This window comes from Oryx dammah, unplaced genomic scaffold, assembly GCF_014754425.2.
Source record: "Oryx dammah isolate SB20612 unplaced genomic scaffold, SCBI_Odam_1.1 HiC_scaffold_4, whole genome shotgun sequence".
In the NCBI taxonomy this organism is placed as follows: Eukaryota; Metazoa; Chordata; class Mammalia; order Artiodactyla; family Bovidae; genus Oryx; species Oryx dammah.
In genome coordinates this window covers 85,529,887-85,549,858 of record NW_024070188.1, presented here as the reverse complement: position 1 = coordinate 85,549,858, position 19,972 = coordinate 85,529,887, and the positions used below count along the sequence as shown (strand labels likewise).

Here is a 19,972-nt window from a genome sequence, read left to right as displayed (position 1 = left end):
ACACGACTAAAGCAACTTAGCAGCAGCAGCAGCAGCAGCACAGGTATTTGAATTAAGCAAAAACTTAAGATAAAAACTTATTAAGACCTTTTAAAAGCAGTCCTAACTACCTGCTGTAGTTTCTATTTTCTCTTTTCTAAGTAATAAATAATTTGCAAAATGAAGAATCATAAGTTTAAAATTTTCTGGACCCAAAGACTATGATATCATCCTGGTCCTATGACAACTTCTGAATTACAACTATACATGTCCTTAAAAGTCAAAGAGTTAACAAGTACACATGATTTAAAAAGAAAAACACTTTAAAATTCAAAGAGCAACATTATAATTTCTTTAAATTGTTATCTTTCATAACTGAAGAAGAAAAATAAAAGTAGTAGGTGGATAGCTCACTATGCTTATGAAATTGTCTAATAATTTGTCACTAGTATAACTGATAAAAATTTTCTATTGAATTTCTTTGTTAAAGGGTTTTTTTGAAAAAGAAAATCAACTGATGTAGCATAATGATAAGCAACATTCCACTAATTCTATTCACAGAGAACTGAACTTTCTGAGGAAAAAAAACTTCTTTATACACAATATACTATAAGATACTCAAAGATTCCTTAACTAAATTGACTACAATCCAATCAAGACTTAATTTTAAAAGGCTCATTAACAGCATCCAGGGATAAAATAGACTCTCCCATTCACTGAAACTCATGTCTCATTTCATTAGACATGGACAATTAATTCATCGTGGTATTAGATCTATAGCAGAGTAATTAGCTTAAGTTTTATAGGTTACTTCAAGAGTTACTTTAGTTATGAAAACAGGTTTACTTTCACTGGATCCATCTTTTTATTCCTTAAAGAGTCTTACAAATTAAAAAGAAAAAAAAACTGTACTTTAAAAAAACAGTAGCAAAATTTTTATTTCAAATATTCCTGATCTTTCTCAGCAATTAATAAAGGCAAGGAATGACTCTATTTTATAAAAATGTATTGAAATACTATCCAATCTGAAATAAATATTTAATTTGCATTGTACTGCTTTATACTACCTTAAAGCTAAGTTGCTCAAGTCCAAAATGAACATGTAACCAGAAACAGAACTAAACATTCCATATGAAATTTCATATTCCAAAATGAAATTTGTTTTAAAATACACTCACAGTAAAAATGAGGGTATGAGAAGAAAGAAGAAAAGCAGAGGAGAGGACAGCAGAGGGCCCCTCCCCAGCCCTGAAGGCCCGCTAGAGCCATCAGCCAGAAAGCGACAGCTAAGCCGGTGATGCCCCGAGTGCAGCCTCCCAGGGCAGAATCGTGTTCAGAAACTTCTGCCGCACTCTGACTGGCTACTTCTGCCCATCAGGGCTTCCCTGGTGGCGCAGCGGTAGAGAATCTGCCTGCAACGCAAGAGACACATGTAGAAGACTCATGTTCGGTCCTTGGGCCAGGAATATCCCTTGAAGGAAATGGCAACCAACTTCAGTATTCTTGCCTGGAAAATCCCACGGACAGAGGAGCCTTGTGCGCTGTAGTTCTTGGGGTATTTAGAAACTTTTACAGCATTCTGACCAGACACTTTTCTCCGCTGACATAAAGTTTTAAACAGGATGAAAACTGTCTTTTAAAATTGTTTCTCTGATAATTAATTTCACTGTATAATAATTTCACAAAAGATATGATCTATGATAAATTACAATTTTGTTGTAATGGCCTTTTGTGACAGATAATTTGAAAAGTACTGATTTAAATTCTTCCAGAAATGCAGGCTTTCCTTTCTCTTTAAAAAGAAACCAACCAATCACTTTTGAGGCTGAATTCAGTGCCCTGTTCCATGACATTAACAAGAAAAAAAAAAGTGGAGGAGGACTGAAGTTCCTAGGGTATTAGTTTATACAGCTAGCATAGGACACCTCTGAGACACGGGACATTAAGTATGTCAAAGGCCCTAAGGTTAAGAGACTATTTTGTTTTGTATTCAGAGTAGAGTTAGGATCAGAGGCTCTGAGTGTCAAAGCTTTCCCGCACACACAGGACTCTCTACGTCCTGCTGTCTGAGGCCTGGCTCTCTATCTGTGGCCTCTGATCTCTCCTTCCCACACCATCCTATCTACAGCCACGTTCTCTAAAAAACAATGTCTCATATGACTTCTCACTTTAAAAATATGAGTGCCAATACACTGCTTTCCAAAGAAAAACACTTTAATATAGTATCCAAGGCCCTATATCCTCAGATCCAAGCCTGTCTCCAACACCACTTTTCCCACTAAACCTTGCAGCTTGCACAGCAACACGCCAAGCAGAACACCACTCCACTCATCTGCCCTGTCGATTCCTACTCCAGTCCAATCTTCTCTCCAGCTTTCCCTGAAGTCTTCAACCTGTAAAAGAACTCATCACTTCCTTGGCTTCCCACTGCACAATGCATAACAACTGTTGTTTACACCACACTGTGCATTAGTCTACCATCAATGTATCAGTCTCTCAGGGTAAAAGATCTTCAAGGACAAAATTCATAGGCATTCAAAACTACTTACTGCCTGAAAAGGTACTGACTATGGTGGGGGGTTGGGAAAACTGAGTGACAACCATGTGTACCACAGGAACTAAAATATCACAGAATTAAATATGCATAAGTATTAGACTTCATAGCTTTAATAAGGTTCCTTCCAAATAGATATTTAATACTGTAATTTTCATAATTACTCTTAGCTAAATACTACTATTCAGCTGGAAGAGGGAATGGCAGCCCACTCCAGTGTTCTTGCCTGGAGAATCCCTTGGACAGAGCAGCCAGGCAGGCTATGGTCCACAGGGTCACAAAGAATCAGACCTGACTGAACTAACTGAGCACACACGCACTATTCAAATCAGATTCATGAAAGTTTCTAAGCATGCAGTTTATAAAAGTAACATTTTTAAGACAGAATCCAAAAAAATTCCTACTCTCAACACATTGAGTTGAAGGTACCAAGAGCAGGTGGTAAGGCAGGAATATAAAATAGAGAATAAAAAACATTCCTCACAGCGTACAGTCTTTCTCAACTAAGGACTCCACAAGGGAATCAAGTACCCAGTGCCTGGCCCAAGGCATAAATTATATATAGTTCACTTCTCTCCTATCTAGAATGGTACTCATTATGAACCACTCTTAGTGAAACTGAAGAACTTCTAAGATGAGGAACCCTAGCTGAGAAAGGCTGTGTAAACTAATAGAAAATTATAGCACTTTTCTTCTTGAAAACATTTAAAATAATAATTCATTTCTTGTGCCCAACCACAAGTTTACTACAATATAAACAATAAAATGTAAAACTTAACATTCAAAAAACGAAGATCATGGCATCTGGTCCCATCACTTCATGGCTAGTAGATGGGGAAACAATGGCAACAGTGACAGACTTTATTTTCTTGGGCTCCAAAATCACTGTGGAGAGTGACTGCAGCCATGAGATTAAAAGACACTTGCTCCCTGGAAGAAAAGCAATGACAAACCTAGACAGCATATTAAAAAGCAGAGACATTACTTTGCCAACAAAAGGTCTGTATAGTCAAAGCTGTGGTTTTTCCAGTAGTCATGTATGGATGTGAGAGCTGGACAATAAAAAAGGCTGAGCGCCGAAGAACTAATGCCTTCAAACCGTGGTGCAATGAACTGAAATACATCAAAACTGTTTAAATGCATTCATAATGATACTCAAATAAAAACAAAACAAAAAAGAAACAAATTCTACACCTCTGGAGGATTCCTAGGAACCAATTCACTATTTAAAACCTAGTAAATAAAGGACCGAGTAAAAAAAACAACCAAAAACTGAACATTTATCCAGCCTTTCCTATAAAAATTAAATGTAACTAATACTAGCAAAGAAACAGGGTAATAACTGCTTTGCAGTTCCTACAGAACTGAAAGGTCTGAAAAACAATCAACAATGATTGCTAAAATCAAAGGAAAACTGGATGTTCGGTACCACAACAACATTTACTTACAAAATTTTCTTTCAAAAGGAAGAAAGGAAATGAGGAAGGGAGGGCAGGAGAACTAACCCTTATTAAACCTTTCTCACTACCAAACTGCCAAAACTACAGGGGACAGAGACAGGTGTTAATAAACATGGCCATGAAAATACAGCCAGCGAAGGCCACGGGAACTCTTCGGTACAAGCAACTCAGACCCTTTACCAATAAACTACACAAGAGCAATGGGGGCCAGGGTGAGAACGGCGTAACAGATCTACCAACCAAATGCAATGTGTAAGCCCCTCACACGGACACCATTTAAGCTTCTCTTAAAAGCACATTTATGAGACCAGAGGGGCACTAGGAACACTGACCAGACATTTAACAACACAAAGAAACTGTTCTGGTGATGGAAAAAAACACAAACATGATAGCGCTGAAGAGCCCTTCTGTTTTAGAAACACCTAATACAGCATCTCCAGCTTGGGATGATGTCTGGAACTTGCTCCGCAGACAGAGGGGCAAGGAGGACCGGGGACACCAGGCACACGTGGGAGGGGACGGGCCGCGCAGCACTAGGGGCTGAGTAAACACTGCTGACAATCTGCCGTGGTCAAAGGTGCTTTTCTGGCTGCTGCTGTTCTAATAAACTACACTTATGCTCCAGGTTGTCAGAAGTCTAGCATTCAACAAGATTAGTACAGTGGGCTGTCTAGACCATGTCTGTACCTGATCTTATGTCACTGGCTATCACAACCACTTTAGTATGTGAAACCAAAACCACTGTGTCAATTTGATCATTTTCAAAGTGTTAAGAAAGCAATAACATCCTTCATAAAAATAAAAGTCTAAGTTTCCCCCATACAAGCAAATTAATTTTTGCATATACTGCAAATATTGCCTTAAGCTACCTTTTAAGTTTTCTTATCACACAGCACAAAGTCTCAGACACTATAAAGCTCAATTAGTTGTCAATTAAACTGACAGGACAGGGTACAGAACTGTAGGAAATGCTAATTACAAAGCATCAAGAAGAGGAAGACTCACTTTCTACACCACATGTGAAAGTGCATACACCAACGCAGGAGGAATGCTCTACGAGACACAGCAGCACTGTCACCAAGAGGAGTCTCTAAAGCAGTAGGATCAGGTGCCTCACTACACTTTTTCTCTGATCATATACGCTTTTAAACTTTTCTAACAATATCACCTATTAACTAGGTAAACCATCTATGAACCGTAAGAATGGAGAAAAGTGTGTAAGCATATGAAAAGTGGCAAATAAAAAAGTTATGCAATTCTACCTATGTTTGCAATTGTACAGTATGTACCTCTAATAATACTTCAGAGATCACGGTCCATACAACACCGTAGTTCCTCAAGAAGTTAAGACATCTCTCAGAATGGACAGACTGTGGTCAAATAAATTTTGGAAATATATTAAAATCTAAATTAAAACTTTATAACAGATTCATCTTATTTTAAATTCAAAGTTCATATTCTGAAGAGAATGAATTATAGAGCTGAACGTCAATGTCCAGCAAGATACACGTTTATACTGAATGTAATTAACAGTTAGAAATAAGGGACTGGATAAGTTACTTGACCTCTTTTAAGTCTTCATACCTGTTAGAAGAGTAAAAATTATCTTCTGAGATTTTTGCAGTCTGAATATGACACTGAACAGATCGTGAATGTGGTTAATACCATCTGGCCACTGCTACTAGCAGCCCTTGAATGGCCTTCGGATTCCCTGAGTGCACATCCCTTCATTTCAAGCAAAGAGCTCTAACCAGAACTGCTGAGTCCTACTGGACATTCTCAGAAGACCCAACACCTGACTTTGATCGACTGCAGACATCTCACCCCTTCCCTGGATCACAGCTTTGTCACATCCAGTAGTCCTGTATGGATGTGACAGTCGGGCCATAAAGAAGGCTGAGCACCAAAGAACTGATGCTTTCGAACTGTGGTGGTGGAGAAAACTCTTGAGAGTCCCTTGGACTGCAAGGAGATCAAACCAGTCAATTCTAAAGGAAATCAATTCTGAATATTCATTGGAAGGACTAATGCTGAAGCTTCAGTACTCTGGCCACCTGATGAGAAGAGTCGACTCACTGGAAAAGACACTGATGCTGAGAAAGACTGAGGACAGGAGGAGGAGGCAGCAGAGGATGAGATGGTTGGACAGCATCACTGATGCCGTGGACACAGATCTGAGCAAACTCCAGGAGAGAGTGGAGGACAGGAGCCTGGCGTGCTGCAGTCCGTAGGGTCACAGAGAGCTGGACAGGACTGAGCCGTGACAGCAGCAGACGCCTCACGCACGAACATTTTCAGGGGCAGTGGGAGGCAGAGAGACAAGCACAGCTCCCCAGTCAGTTACCAAGTGTGCATGAAGCTCTGTCCTTAGGCTCCTGCAATTACTCAGTACCATTCCTCTGGGTATTTCTATACAACGACAATGCTGCTGGGCCCATCAATAATTCTGAAGTAACAGCAATCCAGGAAAATGAAAAATATAAACTAGCATCCATTCCCTTGCTTAAAACCAACAGCTTAGGATGATATAGCACTGCCTATCTTTCCCAAAGAACTGAAAACAAATAGAATTTATCATTTTCTCTATTCATAAAAACTTTGGGGAGGGTAAAGGAGAAGGGAACATCTATGTCTTTCATTTACTACCTACACATTCATCCCTTCTCAGATGGTTTTTTTCCAGTTTCTACTCTATGCCAAGTACTCATCAAAGAGCAGAGAAACACTCCATAAAACAGACATGGTATGTCATTACTGACAAATCAGCAAACAGCATTCCATCATTAATACCATGGACAGTCAACAAATTAAGATTTTCTAGCTTTCTCAGCTTTTACATAAACTGACAATTCTGCACAAAAAAAGTTTAGTTTTCCTTTAAACACATGGAATATGCTTCAATCAGCCTTATTATTTACTTTGGTATTTTATGGTCTCCATATATTTCTCATGTTCTTTTTCAAAATAATAGCCAAGCAACAAGTGATAGTACCTTCCATTTTGACTTAACTTCTATTAACATTTTTAAGAACTCAATGAGCAAACCAAAATGACATGGTTGACAATTTAGTATGCATAGATTTAAATTAATATTACAGAAGACACCCTTGGCATTATAAATCTACACATAAATTCTTCACCGTAGTATCAAACATACGGTAGCCATTCAAATTAGCTGGATATTCCCAAAGTATATTCATCTATAGCACTTAACAGAGATAAGAGAGTGCTATAGCACTCTCCATCTATAGCACTTAATGGACTTCCCTGGTGGCTCAGACGGTAAAGTGTCTGTCTACAATGCGAGAGACTTGGGTTCAATTCCTGGGTTGGGAAGATTCCCTGGAGAAAGAAATGGCAACCCACTTCAGTACTCTTGCCTTGAAAATCCCATGGACAGAGGAGCTTGGTGCAGGCTGCTGTCCATGTGATCGCAAAGAGTCGGGCACGACTGAGCAACTTCACTTTTCACTTTCTATAGCACTTAACTAAAAATGCAATCTGCAGTCAAAATGTTGTTGGTGTCTTAATCTATCGTTGTTTTCATGCATTATGTATAATCTGTAAACTTTTTTTTATTTCACTAGGCAACAATACACATGAAAAAAATACAATGTGTTAACCACTTCTGTTTGTGCTTAAGAACAAAGTAGACAAGACAGAATATGGACACACCAACCATCAGAGAACCAAAACAAAAAAGCTGTGAGGATATGGGATATTCAAAGGCCACAAAGCAACAACAAAGTATTGTCATTCCCAAAGCTTAAAAAATTGTAGTACTCCCCCATGATACAACGTAAGAGTTTAAACAGGCAATGTACTAACAATGAAAACAAAATCTATCAAAGAGCAATCATCAACAGTAATTGATCGATTACTGCGTCAAAGCACTATGCTAAGTGCTCGCCAACTTCTGTAACCCTCACAGCCATCAGTGACCTCACAACTCCCACGTCACATGGCACCGAGAGATGAAGTAATTTGCTAAAATCACAAAGCTGCTAAGTGACAGAAGCAAGAGTCAAATGAAAGCAAGATAGTTATAGAGGTTACACTCTTAGCCACTCTAATGTATGCCAAAATGATGGCAGAAAACTGTTCTTCAGGCTCCAAGTTCAACTTGACTGAAAACAGAGCTCGCGATATTGTGTGTGAGTGGAGGGCTGGTACTACAGAATCGACAAGAGGCGGAGGAGAGGGCAAACAGGCTTTGCTAACTGATATAACAACTTGTTTACCTGATGAATACACTAATGTTTTGGTGAATATTTGTCCTTCAGTTGGTGAAAGCTTGTCTTACTGTACCTAGGCTATTAAATCAGCATTGCTTAATGCAAAGCAACCAAAAGCGCAAACATGGGAACCAAAACTGCATGGCAATACAAGACTGCCCCTCAGCTGAGTCACAGAGTGATTAAGTTTTCTTAAGATTCTAATAAAAAAGACAGTTTTAAACACAGCTGCTAAATATGCTCAGGGAGAACTCACATGCTTGCCTCAAAATATCTTTATACTCATCTGTTCAACAGCTTAAAATAAAATTTACACATAATTAATATTATTGAGGGCCTCTCTGCTCAGCTTAACTACTAAGTCATTATTTACCTGTAAGGAGAGAAAATGATTGAGACCTAGTCAGCTAATGGGAAAGTTTAAATGAAATGAGGCGAGAGCTCAGGAAGAAGTCAGAATGAAGTCAGAGTACCTTACAGGTCTGGCATTCGCTCTGTAAGCTCCACAGAGGGATTCAATGCGCAACACGCTCTAGCAAAGCTGCCCACAACTCCATCATTTGATGTCTTTTTCAAGGCAATGTATTTAAAAACCAAACACAGAACAAACCCTTCCTAACAATACATTTAATCTTTGGCAATCAAAACCTATGCTATTCTTAAAAAATCAGTCAAACATTTTTCACACAGATAGAATTCAAAGTATTCTGCCTCACAGCATCACTGGATAAAAGGAAACAGGCAAACAAAACCTTCTGAAAAAACAGTACTTAAAACAGATAACTAGGTGTTCACCAATTAAACTAGAAAAATAAGAAGTGGCAAAAGGAAGAAAAGCAGAAAACAAAAACAATATACTTTCAAGTAAAACAGCTGGAAAACAAACCCAACGTGAGATGCTGGTGAAAACCAAAATGACTCCCATATGGCCAGTCATAAGCCTTCCTCCACGCTTCCTCACTCTCCTGATGAGATGACACAAATCCACAGTAATTCATTTGATTCTTCTCATTTAAATCTCATCAAGAGAAACATTTTAGATTTTTCAAAGTTTCAGTTACATCTTTAATACATACAACACTGAATAGTCTAACTTCCAAATTGGCAGCTTCTCAACTGTAAAAACCAACATGAATATGATGGATTAACTGATATTAGCTGGCTAAATGAAAAGTAATAATAATCAAAAAGAGAAAATCATGACACCACCTTTAAAAAGTTAAAAAATTTCTGACATGAAATAACATACAGTGCTTTAAGATCTAGATATTTTGTTATTAAAATTCAAAAGTATAAGTACATTATTCACATAAAGGATGGCCCCATTTTCAAGGACTTACCTTCTTTTTATCCCTCATTGAGCCTTTGCCTCGGACCATGATCTTACATCCTGTTTCTGCTTCAAGCTGTTTAGCAGTAAGTCCTCTAGGTCCAAGGATTCTCCCAACAAAATTAAACTGGGGGGAAAAAAAAACACAACATTGTGCATTATTCACATAAAATTATTTTAAAGTATATACTTAACTTTCTCTAATTAAATTTTTAAAAATACTAAGTTGAAATAAAATCTTATGAATTTTTTGCCAAGTTTGGGGGTGTAATGACAGCAGTTCATGGTTTAGCTTGAAATTTTCATGTGCATTAATACAAATCATGGATTAGGAACAGCAGAATCTACCTAAAACAGCTGCTGTATTCTATTGCCCATCTACATGCACACTCTAAACAAGTGTACATGAAAAGTTCAACAAATCCCTTCTATGACAGGGTTCCAGGAGCTATTTACTATGTTAAACAGTGAACAGTCGCTGAAGTATAACTTAGATCAATAAGATAGGAATTTCCCCCAGGGATTTCTGTATAAAAGGCAGCCAGAGAGCATTGTATTTTGGGGCTGGCTGCCAGAACACTGATGGCTAAAGTTGGATTCCACACTATACTAACTATTTAAGACATAAGAGTCTACACTTTTTTCCACAATCCTTGCACAATTTTGTATCTGCATCCTTATTTTCCTATTCCCCATCTCTACCTTTAGTTCATACTACTACTTTGACAAAGAACCTTAACTCATCACAAAAAGGACAGTGATAAGAAATAACTGTATAAATAATTACCATCCTTCCACAGAAACTTCTAATATTCACACATAGAAGTTAATTTTTTTTTAAAGGCCAAGGAGAGGAACAGATTGACTATGAACACTGGAAAGTAAATTTTCCTCATTAATATGTCATCTATATAAAAGACAAAAAAAATGAGTATCATCAGTTCCACAAAACCCTCCATGGGTGGTTTTCATCTACGTATTCAAGCAGGTCACTAATACCTACGCGTCCCACTTTTCCCGCATTTTATCCCCACTGTTAGTTGTCGTCCCATACACCAGTGTGCCAGCAGTCACTGCTCTCGGGGCTTAAGCAGCGAGGGCACTTCCTCTGTCTTCTGTGCTCCAGAGGCCGCCTGCTTCCTCAGCTGCTCACCAGCACAGCCACATCTTAGAGAAGTGATTCCCAAGTGAAAGATGTGCGTGTACACATTTGAGGATGGAAGAAAGTCCTATTCCCTAGGGGATTATGATCAGTTCTTCCACCCCAAGCAAAGACTCTCAGGTCCTTGACCCAGCTATACAAGATTCCAAATTCTGAAACCTGCCTGAACCATGTCTTTACATTCAAATAAAACCCTTTACCCTTGCCTAGTTTTTGGCATATAGGACTTGATCTACCTCTTCACCCAACTAAACCCTTGCAGTCATCCAGTCAAGAGCCCTCCTCCCATATTCCCAATCTAAATAAACTTAAGTACTGTACTGTACTTGAAGTACTGTACTATGATTACACGTTCACACTTGGAAAGCAAACAGACCCCAACTGGTATTCAAGCTCCAATACTAAGCAATAATTAAGAATTGGGAAGTCATATAAAACAAGCCTCAGTCATGTGATGGAGACAACGCTTTCTGGAACCGCTGTGAAGAGGAACTGCATGTGTGTACAGCACAATATATATGAAACGTCCAATACAAAGTGCGCCACACAGTGGATCAGAGTCTATGAAGTCTACTACAAATTCACTTTAGGAAGCCTCAGGCCCTCAATCAACAAGTAAACTCAGAATGTCCACGGAAGGGGATATGATCAAATGGCAAATCTGCCCTACAGAACTCCAGAGAGACCAGAAACTCACGCACTGAGTTCTGCAGAAAACCAGAAAGAAAAGGTAGAAATGATACACAGCTCCAACAACTGACCAAAGCGTGCTCAAAGAGTAGCAATTGCCAGGCATCTAACTTGGAGGTATCAGGCTTGAGTTTTCATCTCTAGAAAAGATGCCTGAAGAAGACTCTCACACTGTAGCATTCGGCTCCATTCTCAAAGGCTGACACAGCTTCAGGTGATCAGCTCCCACTGAACCCTGCAATGAGCTAGCCCAGTTCAAGAATACGAGCTTCTAATTCACATTCTGTGCTTCATACTTAAGTATGTATAGACAAAGTTCACCAAAGACTTGAGGAATGCTCTAACTTGAGGAAGGCTCTTGCATGCAAGTGTACAAACTAAAGAAGCAGGACAAAGAACTGTCCCATTAGGGAAAAGACTGCTGCTAAAGGAGACTGTCGTTCAGTGGCTTAGTCGCGTCCTACTCTGCCACCCCATGGACTGTAGCATGCCAGACTTCCCTGTCCTTCACCATCTCCCAGAAAATTCCCCTCAAACTCCTTCAGCAGACAGCGCTAAACTACTTCCTAAATCGGTCATACACAGCTACATTCCCAAGAGGAGAGGACTTTGCTCTGATACATTTCGATGCTTAGGCTGTTGGTCATCAGATGTGTATTTTCTGAAGCACATGTGAAGTTTTCAGACTATTCTATTGTGTTGTTCTGCTGTCTTATTGATTTCTACTTTGTGGTCACAGGTGTGGCAAATGACTTTTCCCTTCCTGTGGCTTACCATTTTCATCTTTAATGGTGTCTTAAGATGACTTAATTTAAGCAGACTGAATTAAGTTATATATAATTTAATGCAGCTCATGTCTTCCCTTAACAATATTTTCTGGGTCCTGTTTAAAGGTAGTCTTCCCCCACCCCAAAGTCATCAAGATATCCTCTGTATGAACTTGCAGAAGCTTTACTGTTGTGACTTTCTTATCTATGTCTACAGTGTGCCAGGAAGTGATGTCCATGATGAGAGAACAACCTTCTCTTCTTCTGTTCCCTCCTGTGGCCGCCACATGTTGCTGAAGAGACCATCCTTCCCCCTGCTCTTCAGTGCACGTCATTTCTTCTTGTAAGCAACACCTATACATGCTTATACATATGGGTCTACTTCTGGGTTCTCTATTAAGCTACTTGGCTTAGTATCTCACTGTCATTTAATGTAACTTTATTTTCAAAATCTTAATACTCAAGATAGCATGTTAGTTCACCTTGCTCCTCTTTCAAAGATGTCTCAGTCTTTGTGCCTCTATACAGATTTCAGAAATAGCTGGTCAATTTCTAAAATGATACTAGCAATAGTTTTTACTGGGATGTTATAACAATCTTCAGGATCATGAATATGGTGTAATTTTGTCATTTGGTTAGGTGTTTTTTGATTTCTCTCAAGAATACAAAGCTTTCTTAGTGTGCCTTTATTTGCTTTTGCTTGATTTATTCCAAGACATTTGGGGCTTCATTTTTGCTACTGTAAATCATATTTTTATCTCATATTTGTTTCTTTACATGTGAAATTATAATTCATCTTTTTGTATCATACAGTATACCCAGCAACCCTGTTTCTTCTTTCTTCATTCTAATTTTTCTGTAGGTTCTTTTGGATTCTTTTGGTAAAGATTCATATCACTTGCAAATAAGAGAAAAGAAAAAAATACATAACTGTCAATCCTATTTTTAATTTCTTTTTCTGGCCATCCTTACAGCACTGGCCAGCACATCATGGGTTCAAAGTCAAATCAAGTGTATTATCCTTGATTCATTCCAAGAATAAATTCACAATAGTTCACTATGAAGTCTGAAGTAATCTGTGGATACTTCAGCAGATTAAGAAAATTCCATTCTACTCCCTAATTCATTAAGAGTTTTTATTTTTAGTCATGAATGGATGTTTAAGTGTATCACATTTTTTCACCATCGAGACAATCATCATATTTCTCCTTTATTCTGGTAATACAATGGATTACAATTCATTAACAAATGTTAAATCATGCTTATAGTTCTACAATAAACTTGATCATGGTGCATTATCTTTTATTATAAATCACTAGGTTCAGTTTGTTAGCAGTTTGGTGGCAATTTTATTTTTAAAATTTACATTCACAAATGGAACTGGCTTGTAATTTTCCTTTTTCATAATATGTTTCTTAAGGTTTAGGCATCAAGATTATTCTGGACTCAGTGTGTTGATGTAGTCCCCCTTTTTCAGCTCTTTGGAATGGCTTATAGAAGCTAACTTGTACTATTTCTTCTTTAAATACTGGAGAGAAATCAGTGGTGAAGGCACCTGGGTCTAGAGTGTTTTTTTCTCTGTTCAGGTTTTCAATTATGGATTCAGTTACTTTAGATTTCCTATTCCTTCATATGTCAATTTTGGTAACTTGTATTTATCTAAAAATATGTCATATAGTTTTAACTTTCCAATTTGTTGATATAAAGCTTTCATAGACTTTTCGTCTTAGTATCTACAGGATATGTGAAAATGGTCCCACTTCAATGATTGGCTATCTATGTCGTCCTTTCTCTTGATCAGTATTCCAGTCTTTACAAAGAATGTACCTTTTCTATTGTTGACAGGGGTAGACTGATGAAAATAAATTTAAATTAAATTTGTAGACAGGTCATTCAAAAATGACCACAATTACCCACACATCCTTAACCTACGCCATTTGCAGTGTAACCCTACAGCTCCTCTCACCTCTTGAATCTGGGGTTAGCATGGTGACTGGCTTTCCAATACAATGTGTGAAAAGATTAATATGTGTTTTAAAAGCCTAAGTCTCAGTCTTATGTGTACTTCCTCTCTTATGCCCTATTATTCCCATGTAACAGTCTCAGACTAACCCACTTGAGAATGAAAGACAAGCAATCTAGTCACCATCCATGCCAGCCCACACCCAGGTAACTATTAAGAGCAGAGGGGCGTGGCTAACCCGCAGCTGACTGCAGGGGCTGATCAGAAAACTGCTGTGGTGAGCCCAGCCTAAACGAAAACGACCAGCATGCACAAGAGAAGCAGGAGCTAAATAAGTGGTGGTTGTTTTAACGTAAGTTTCTGGGGCAGTTCATTAAAATGCAGTAGTAGCCAGCCAATACATTGATTTTCTTCATTTTGTAATGGTTTTCAGGGGTCTTAAATAAATTTCTACTCTTACCTTTATTACTTCCTTCTACTTCTTTTACATTTAATCTACTGTACTTCTCCCTATATTATGAAATGAATGCTCAGCTTATTGCACCCTTTCTTCTTTTCTAATAAATATACATTTAAAGCTCTAAGTATTCCTCTAAGCTGAAATATCAATAACCTCAGATATGCAGATGACACCACCCTTATGGCACAAAGAGAAGAGGAACTAAAAAGCCTCTTGATGAAGGTCAAAGAGGAGAGTGAAAAAGTTGGCTTAAAGCTCAACATTCAGAAAACGAAGATCATGACATCTGGTCCCATCACTTCATGGGAAATAGATGGGGAAACAGTGGAAACAGTGTCAGACTTCAATTTTGGGGGCTCCAAAATCACTGCAGATGGTGACTGCAGCCATGCAATTAAAAGACACTTACTTCTTGGAAGGAAAGTTATGACTAACCTAGATAGTGTATTAAAAAGCAGAAATATTACTTTGCCAACAAAGGTCTGTCTAGTCAAGGCTATGGTTTTTCCAGTAGTCATGTATGGATGTGAGAGTTGGACTATAAGGAAAGCTGAGCACCAAAGAATTGATGCTTTTGAACTGTGATGTTGGAGAAGACTCTTGAGAGTCCCTTGGACTGCAAGGAGATCCAGCCAGTCCATTCTAAAGGAGATCCATCCTGGGTGTTCACTGGAAGGACTGATGCTGAAGCTGAAAATCCAATACTTTGGCCACCTCATGCGAAGAGCTGACTCACTGGAAAAGACCCTGATGCTGGGAAAGACTGAGGGCAGGAGGAGAAGGGGACGAGAGAGGATGAGATGGTTGGATGGCATCACCGACTTGCTGCATATGCTGCTGCTGCTAAGTCACCTCAGTCGTGTCCGACTCTGTGCGACCCCACAGACGGCAGCTCATCAGGCTCCCCCGTCCCTGGGATTCTCCAGGCAAGAACACTGGAGTGGGTTGCCATTTCCTTTTCCAATGCATCAAAGTGAAAAGTGAAAGTGAAGTCGCTCAGTCGTGTCTGACTCTTCACAACCCCATGGACTGCAGCCTACCAGGCTCCTCCATCCATGGGATTTTCCAGGCAAGAGTACTGGAGTGGGGTGCCACTGCATGAGTTTGTGTAAACTCCGGGAGTTGGTGGTGGACAGGGAGGCCTGGTGTGCTGCGGTTCATGGGGTTGCAAAGAGTCGGACACGACTGAGCAACTGAACTGAACTGAATACTTGTTCAGACTTTTAAGCACCGTACATAATCAATTTTTCTAAATAGTCCGTGGTGTTCATGAGGCTTCCCTGGCAGTCCAGTGGCTGGGGCTTTGTCTTCCAATGCAGGGAATGCACTTTTGCTCCCTGACTAGGGAGTTAGGACCCCACATGCCTTGGAGCCAAAAAGCCAGAATATAAAACAGAAGCAATGTTGTAACAAATTCACGGAAGACTTTAAAAATGGTCCATATCAAAAAAATCTTAGGAAAAAAAAGCAGGCAAACTCCTCTGTGACTAACTTTTGTCTATTTCTTTCAGTTCTATTTGCTTTACACAATTAGAAACTGTGTTGTTGGTATATACAAAATTATATTCTTCTGTCATTATGAAGTGGTCTTTTCTCCAGTAGTACCTTTTGCCCTTAAGCTTACATATATTAAGATATAAAGATATTTATAAGATATTAACATTTATTTTCTAAATTTAAATTTATTTTCATACTGAATTTTCAACTGAGGTAATTTTCAGTTCATTAATTTCCTCTTCAAAAGCTTTGAGTCTTCTGTTAAATCTATTAATCCCAGTTAAGGAATTTTTCAGTTTGATTTTTCTTTTATACTTTCTCTTTCTCTGACATATTCAGTTTGACTCTTCTTTCATAGCTCCCATAACTCTGCCATATTTCTCCAACTTGTCTTTTGTCTCCATACACACAATAAGCATAACTTTTATAAAGTCCAGGTCTAATAATCCTAATATCTAGAGTCTTGATGAATGTGCTTCTTTTGTCTTGTTTCTTCAGATTTTTCTTAACATCATCTTGTATTCTTTGTGTTTGCTTGTTTTCTAGTGTGTGCCAGACAATGTACTTACTAAACAGCTTACAGAAATAATATAAAGCCTAAGGGGATGTTATCTTTCTCCAGAGGGAATATATGTCAGCTTCTGCCAGGCACATATTGTTAACTAGCAACCTAAGATCATCTCAATACAATTTTGCTTATTGAGGTTGACATAATTTTGATGCTGACATGCAAAGTCTGTAAAGGCCTAGGAAATTAGTTCCCTCTTACCCCTGAATGCACACCCATCAGATTCCTACCCAAAGCATAGACTGGAGATGGGAAGGAGCTTACATAGGTTAGACCTATTGTGCCCCAAAGCTTAGCCTCTCCACTGTCCTCTCCAGGTTCAGCAAACACACCTAGAGGAGAAGCAGTTTCACAAAGCCAGGCTTACATCCAACCTTGATTCTCTGTCCTCCCAAGAATCCTGAATTAGCAGTTCTTCACAATCTTGCTAGGTCTCTGATGCATTCAAGCAGATGTCTGTTTTTTGTTTGTTTTTTTTTTTTCCCTTCTATGTCCTATTTTACTGAAATTGTTCAGCTGGTCTGAATTACCCTTAGTACGTAACAGAGAAGTCCATGAAATTTTTAAAGAGGCTGCCTTTAAATCTAAGTAGATCTAGAAGTAACTAATTTCAGGCAGTACAGGGTAAAAATAAATATAACTTTTGAATTTGTGCCCTCTGTTAAAGTGGTTGGCTCCATTCCTGATACACAAACCCAAAAGAGGCCATCTTTGGCACATTCTTTCTTTTCATATATTAAATCTCTTTTGCTAAAACCACAGCCTACACAGAAAAGGTTTTCTGCTACAGCTAAGTAATACTCCCAATTATTATTTACTAAATAAAAAATGTTTTAAAGCCAGTCAAACATTAAATCTGTAACAAAATTTTCCTAATCTTAAAAATTAACCAATCTCTACTGTACCACAACCAGCAAAAAACAGCTCATATGTGTTCAAGTGCATACCACTGGGACTCAAATATAATCGAAACCATCAAGGTCATCCTTCTCAAAATGGTGTAAGTAGAGAATGAAAAATATTAATCACAGCAGCTGCTTTGTCTACTGCAACCAATTTCCAAGTTAATATTGTTTGCCTTGCATTAAAATTCATTCTGTGTTGATTTATCATGCTAGTTCTGCAGCTTCATTCAATTAAAACAATGTCACAACACATTCAAAGAAAATCATCTCAAACAGCCTAAGCTAACCGCAAAATTTAAAGGCCAAAAGAAGGAAAAGAAGAAAAGAGGGGGAAAAAAAAGAAAAACATTCATTAACCCTACTGTTTAAGTACAGACCTCTCTGTGGCTTACCAATTATATCGCCCTCAAGTGGCATGTTAATTTCTAAAGAAGAGGTCAACATCATGTCTAATGCTATTTGATGCTTCTGACTTAATTTTAAATAGAAATTAGTTGTCTCAATGACAGAACATAAAGTATTATAGCAAATCTTTCCACTAACCTTTTAAGAAATGTACAAAGATAAAATCTTTTGTGGCACACTATCAAAGCATATGAAAAAATGATTTCCAAAAGCATTCATTTCAGTGAAACGCTAAGACATGTTTAATTTCTGCTTAAATTTTTGGAAGAACAATTTTAAAAAGAAGATGCATTTCTTTGGATTGCCTTTCACACAATAAACTGATGCTCTGTTTTTTAAATATTTTGTCTAGTATAGCTAAGGTGATTTTAAGTTCAGTTCAGTCGCTTAGTCACGTCCTACTCTTTGTGACCCGAAGGACTGCAGCACACCAGGCCTCCCTGTCCCATCACCAACTCCTGGAGCTTGCTCAAACTCATGTCCATCGAGTTGGTGATACCATCCAAGCACCTTATCTTCTGTCGTCCCCTTCTCCTCCGCAGGGTCTTTTCCAATTTTAAGTTAGATATTTATAAACGTTACATCGTATGATGTAAGCAACATAGTAAGTATCAAACACATACACACAAATGTGTATTTCTTGATAAAGTCTTCTGTTCGGCAGATAAAAATGGACCACTTCTAATGTAGTCCACGCTAGTAGGCCATCTTATGCAAGTATGTAAGATGAGAGAAGAGTTATGACTACTTAGCAATATAACTGTTTTTAATTAAAAATACCAGAATATCTTGTTTGATTTTATAGCTTCATTGACTTGGCTGATGACAGTAAAGGAGAAAAGGTTAACAATGCAGGTTAAATTTAAAAGTTTGCTGCATCTAAAGTCCACTGTGAATAGCATAGCCTTCTTCCAATATCTGAAGTCATTTTCCAATATCTGAAGTCATTATCCAATTTAGCAAATAAACTGCCTGGACATTTATGAACAATAAAGTTTCGACATACATCTCATGATTTTCACTTTCATCTACTCACTAACGTAAATGAAAACACCAATCAATATTCATGTCAGAACTATACCAACTGAAACCAGTATGGCCAAATAGAGTTTAGGGGAAAAAAAATCAATGAAAGTCTTCTGTTTAAAAAAAAATGAATATATCAAAATGTCATGTACTTTTGGAAAAACAGATGTCTTATCCCTTCTCTATCTTCATGTTAATTCCAGATAAACAGCCAAATATATCTTCTTAAGGTACATAATTACTACAGGAACCATTCTGCAAACCATTCATATATTAGGCCTTCATACCCGTTTTCTGTTGGTGGCACAGGACATATATGAAGAAGCAGTTACACCAACAGATGTAAAAGTGAAGAAAAGTAACCAATAATAACCAAAACATTAAATTTATAGCCTATGAATCTGGATAACCTAAATCATGTCAAGTCTTTCTCTTTTGAGTATAAATATAATTTGCAAAAAGGAGGAAACCATTCAAAACAAACTCAGGTTAATAAGATGATGATTATTCAGGAAGCTAAATAACATGTACTTAGAAAAACAAGAAACTATCAATTAAAATAAAAGATATGAAGACAATGAAAGCCAACAAGGGTTGATGACACAAACAGAAGACAGTACCTTTGAAAGTGTAAGGCCCAAACACTTACACACAAGGCCTTTTGAAAGATCCCTAGTTACTTTTCAAACCTTTATCTTTAGCCTTCTGTTCAGAAACGTTTTCTAAAACAGCGGGGACTTTGAATTTTTGTTCCCTGTAATACCTTTCTTTCTCTTTTCTTCTCACCAAACACGTCAAATTCTCATTTCACAGTATTAAGCTCAAGTAGTCCTTCAGTGACTTCCTTGGTTGTTAACTCCTGGAAGACGGCTGTTTTTCCCTAAGTGAGGACCCACCTCTTAAAGCCCTCCTGTCTCACCATCTGCGATAATCTGCACGTCTTTTACAGGGATTCTCTGAAATCAGAAACC

At 38.1% G+C, this 19,972-nt stretch overlaps 1 protein-coding gene across 1 annotated transcript in view; it reads right to left on the bottom strand.

The window, feature by feature from the left end:
• QKI (QKI, KH domain containing RNA binding) overlaps positions 1-19,972 on the bottom strand; it is a gene marked incomplete at its 5' end in the record, with an annotated part of 108,915 nt that overhangs the window by 78,013 nt on the left and 10,930 nt on the right. The window contains one exon of the mRNA XM_040238758.1: positions 9,569-9,685. Coding sequence (XP_040094692.1) covers positions 9,569-9,685 — 117 coding nt within the window. The remainder of the gene's footprint in view (positions 1-9,568; positions 9,686-19,972) is intronic.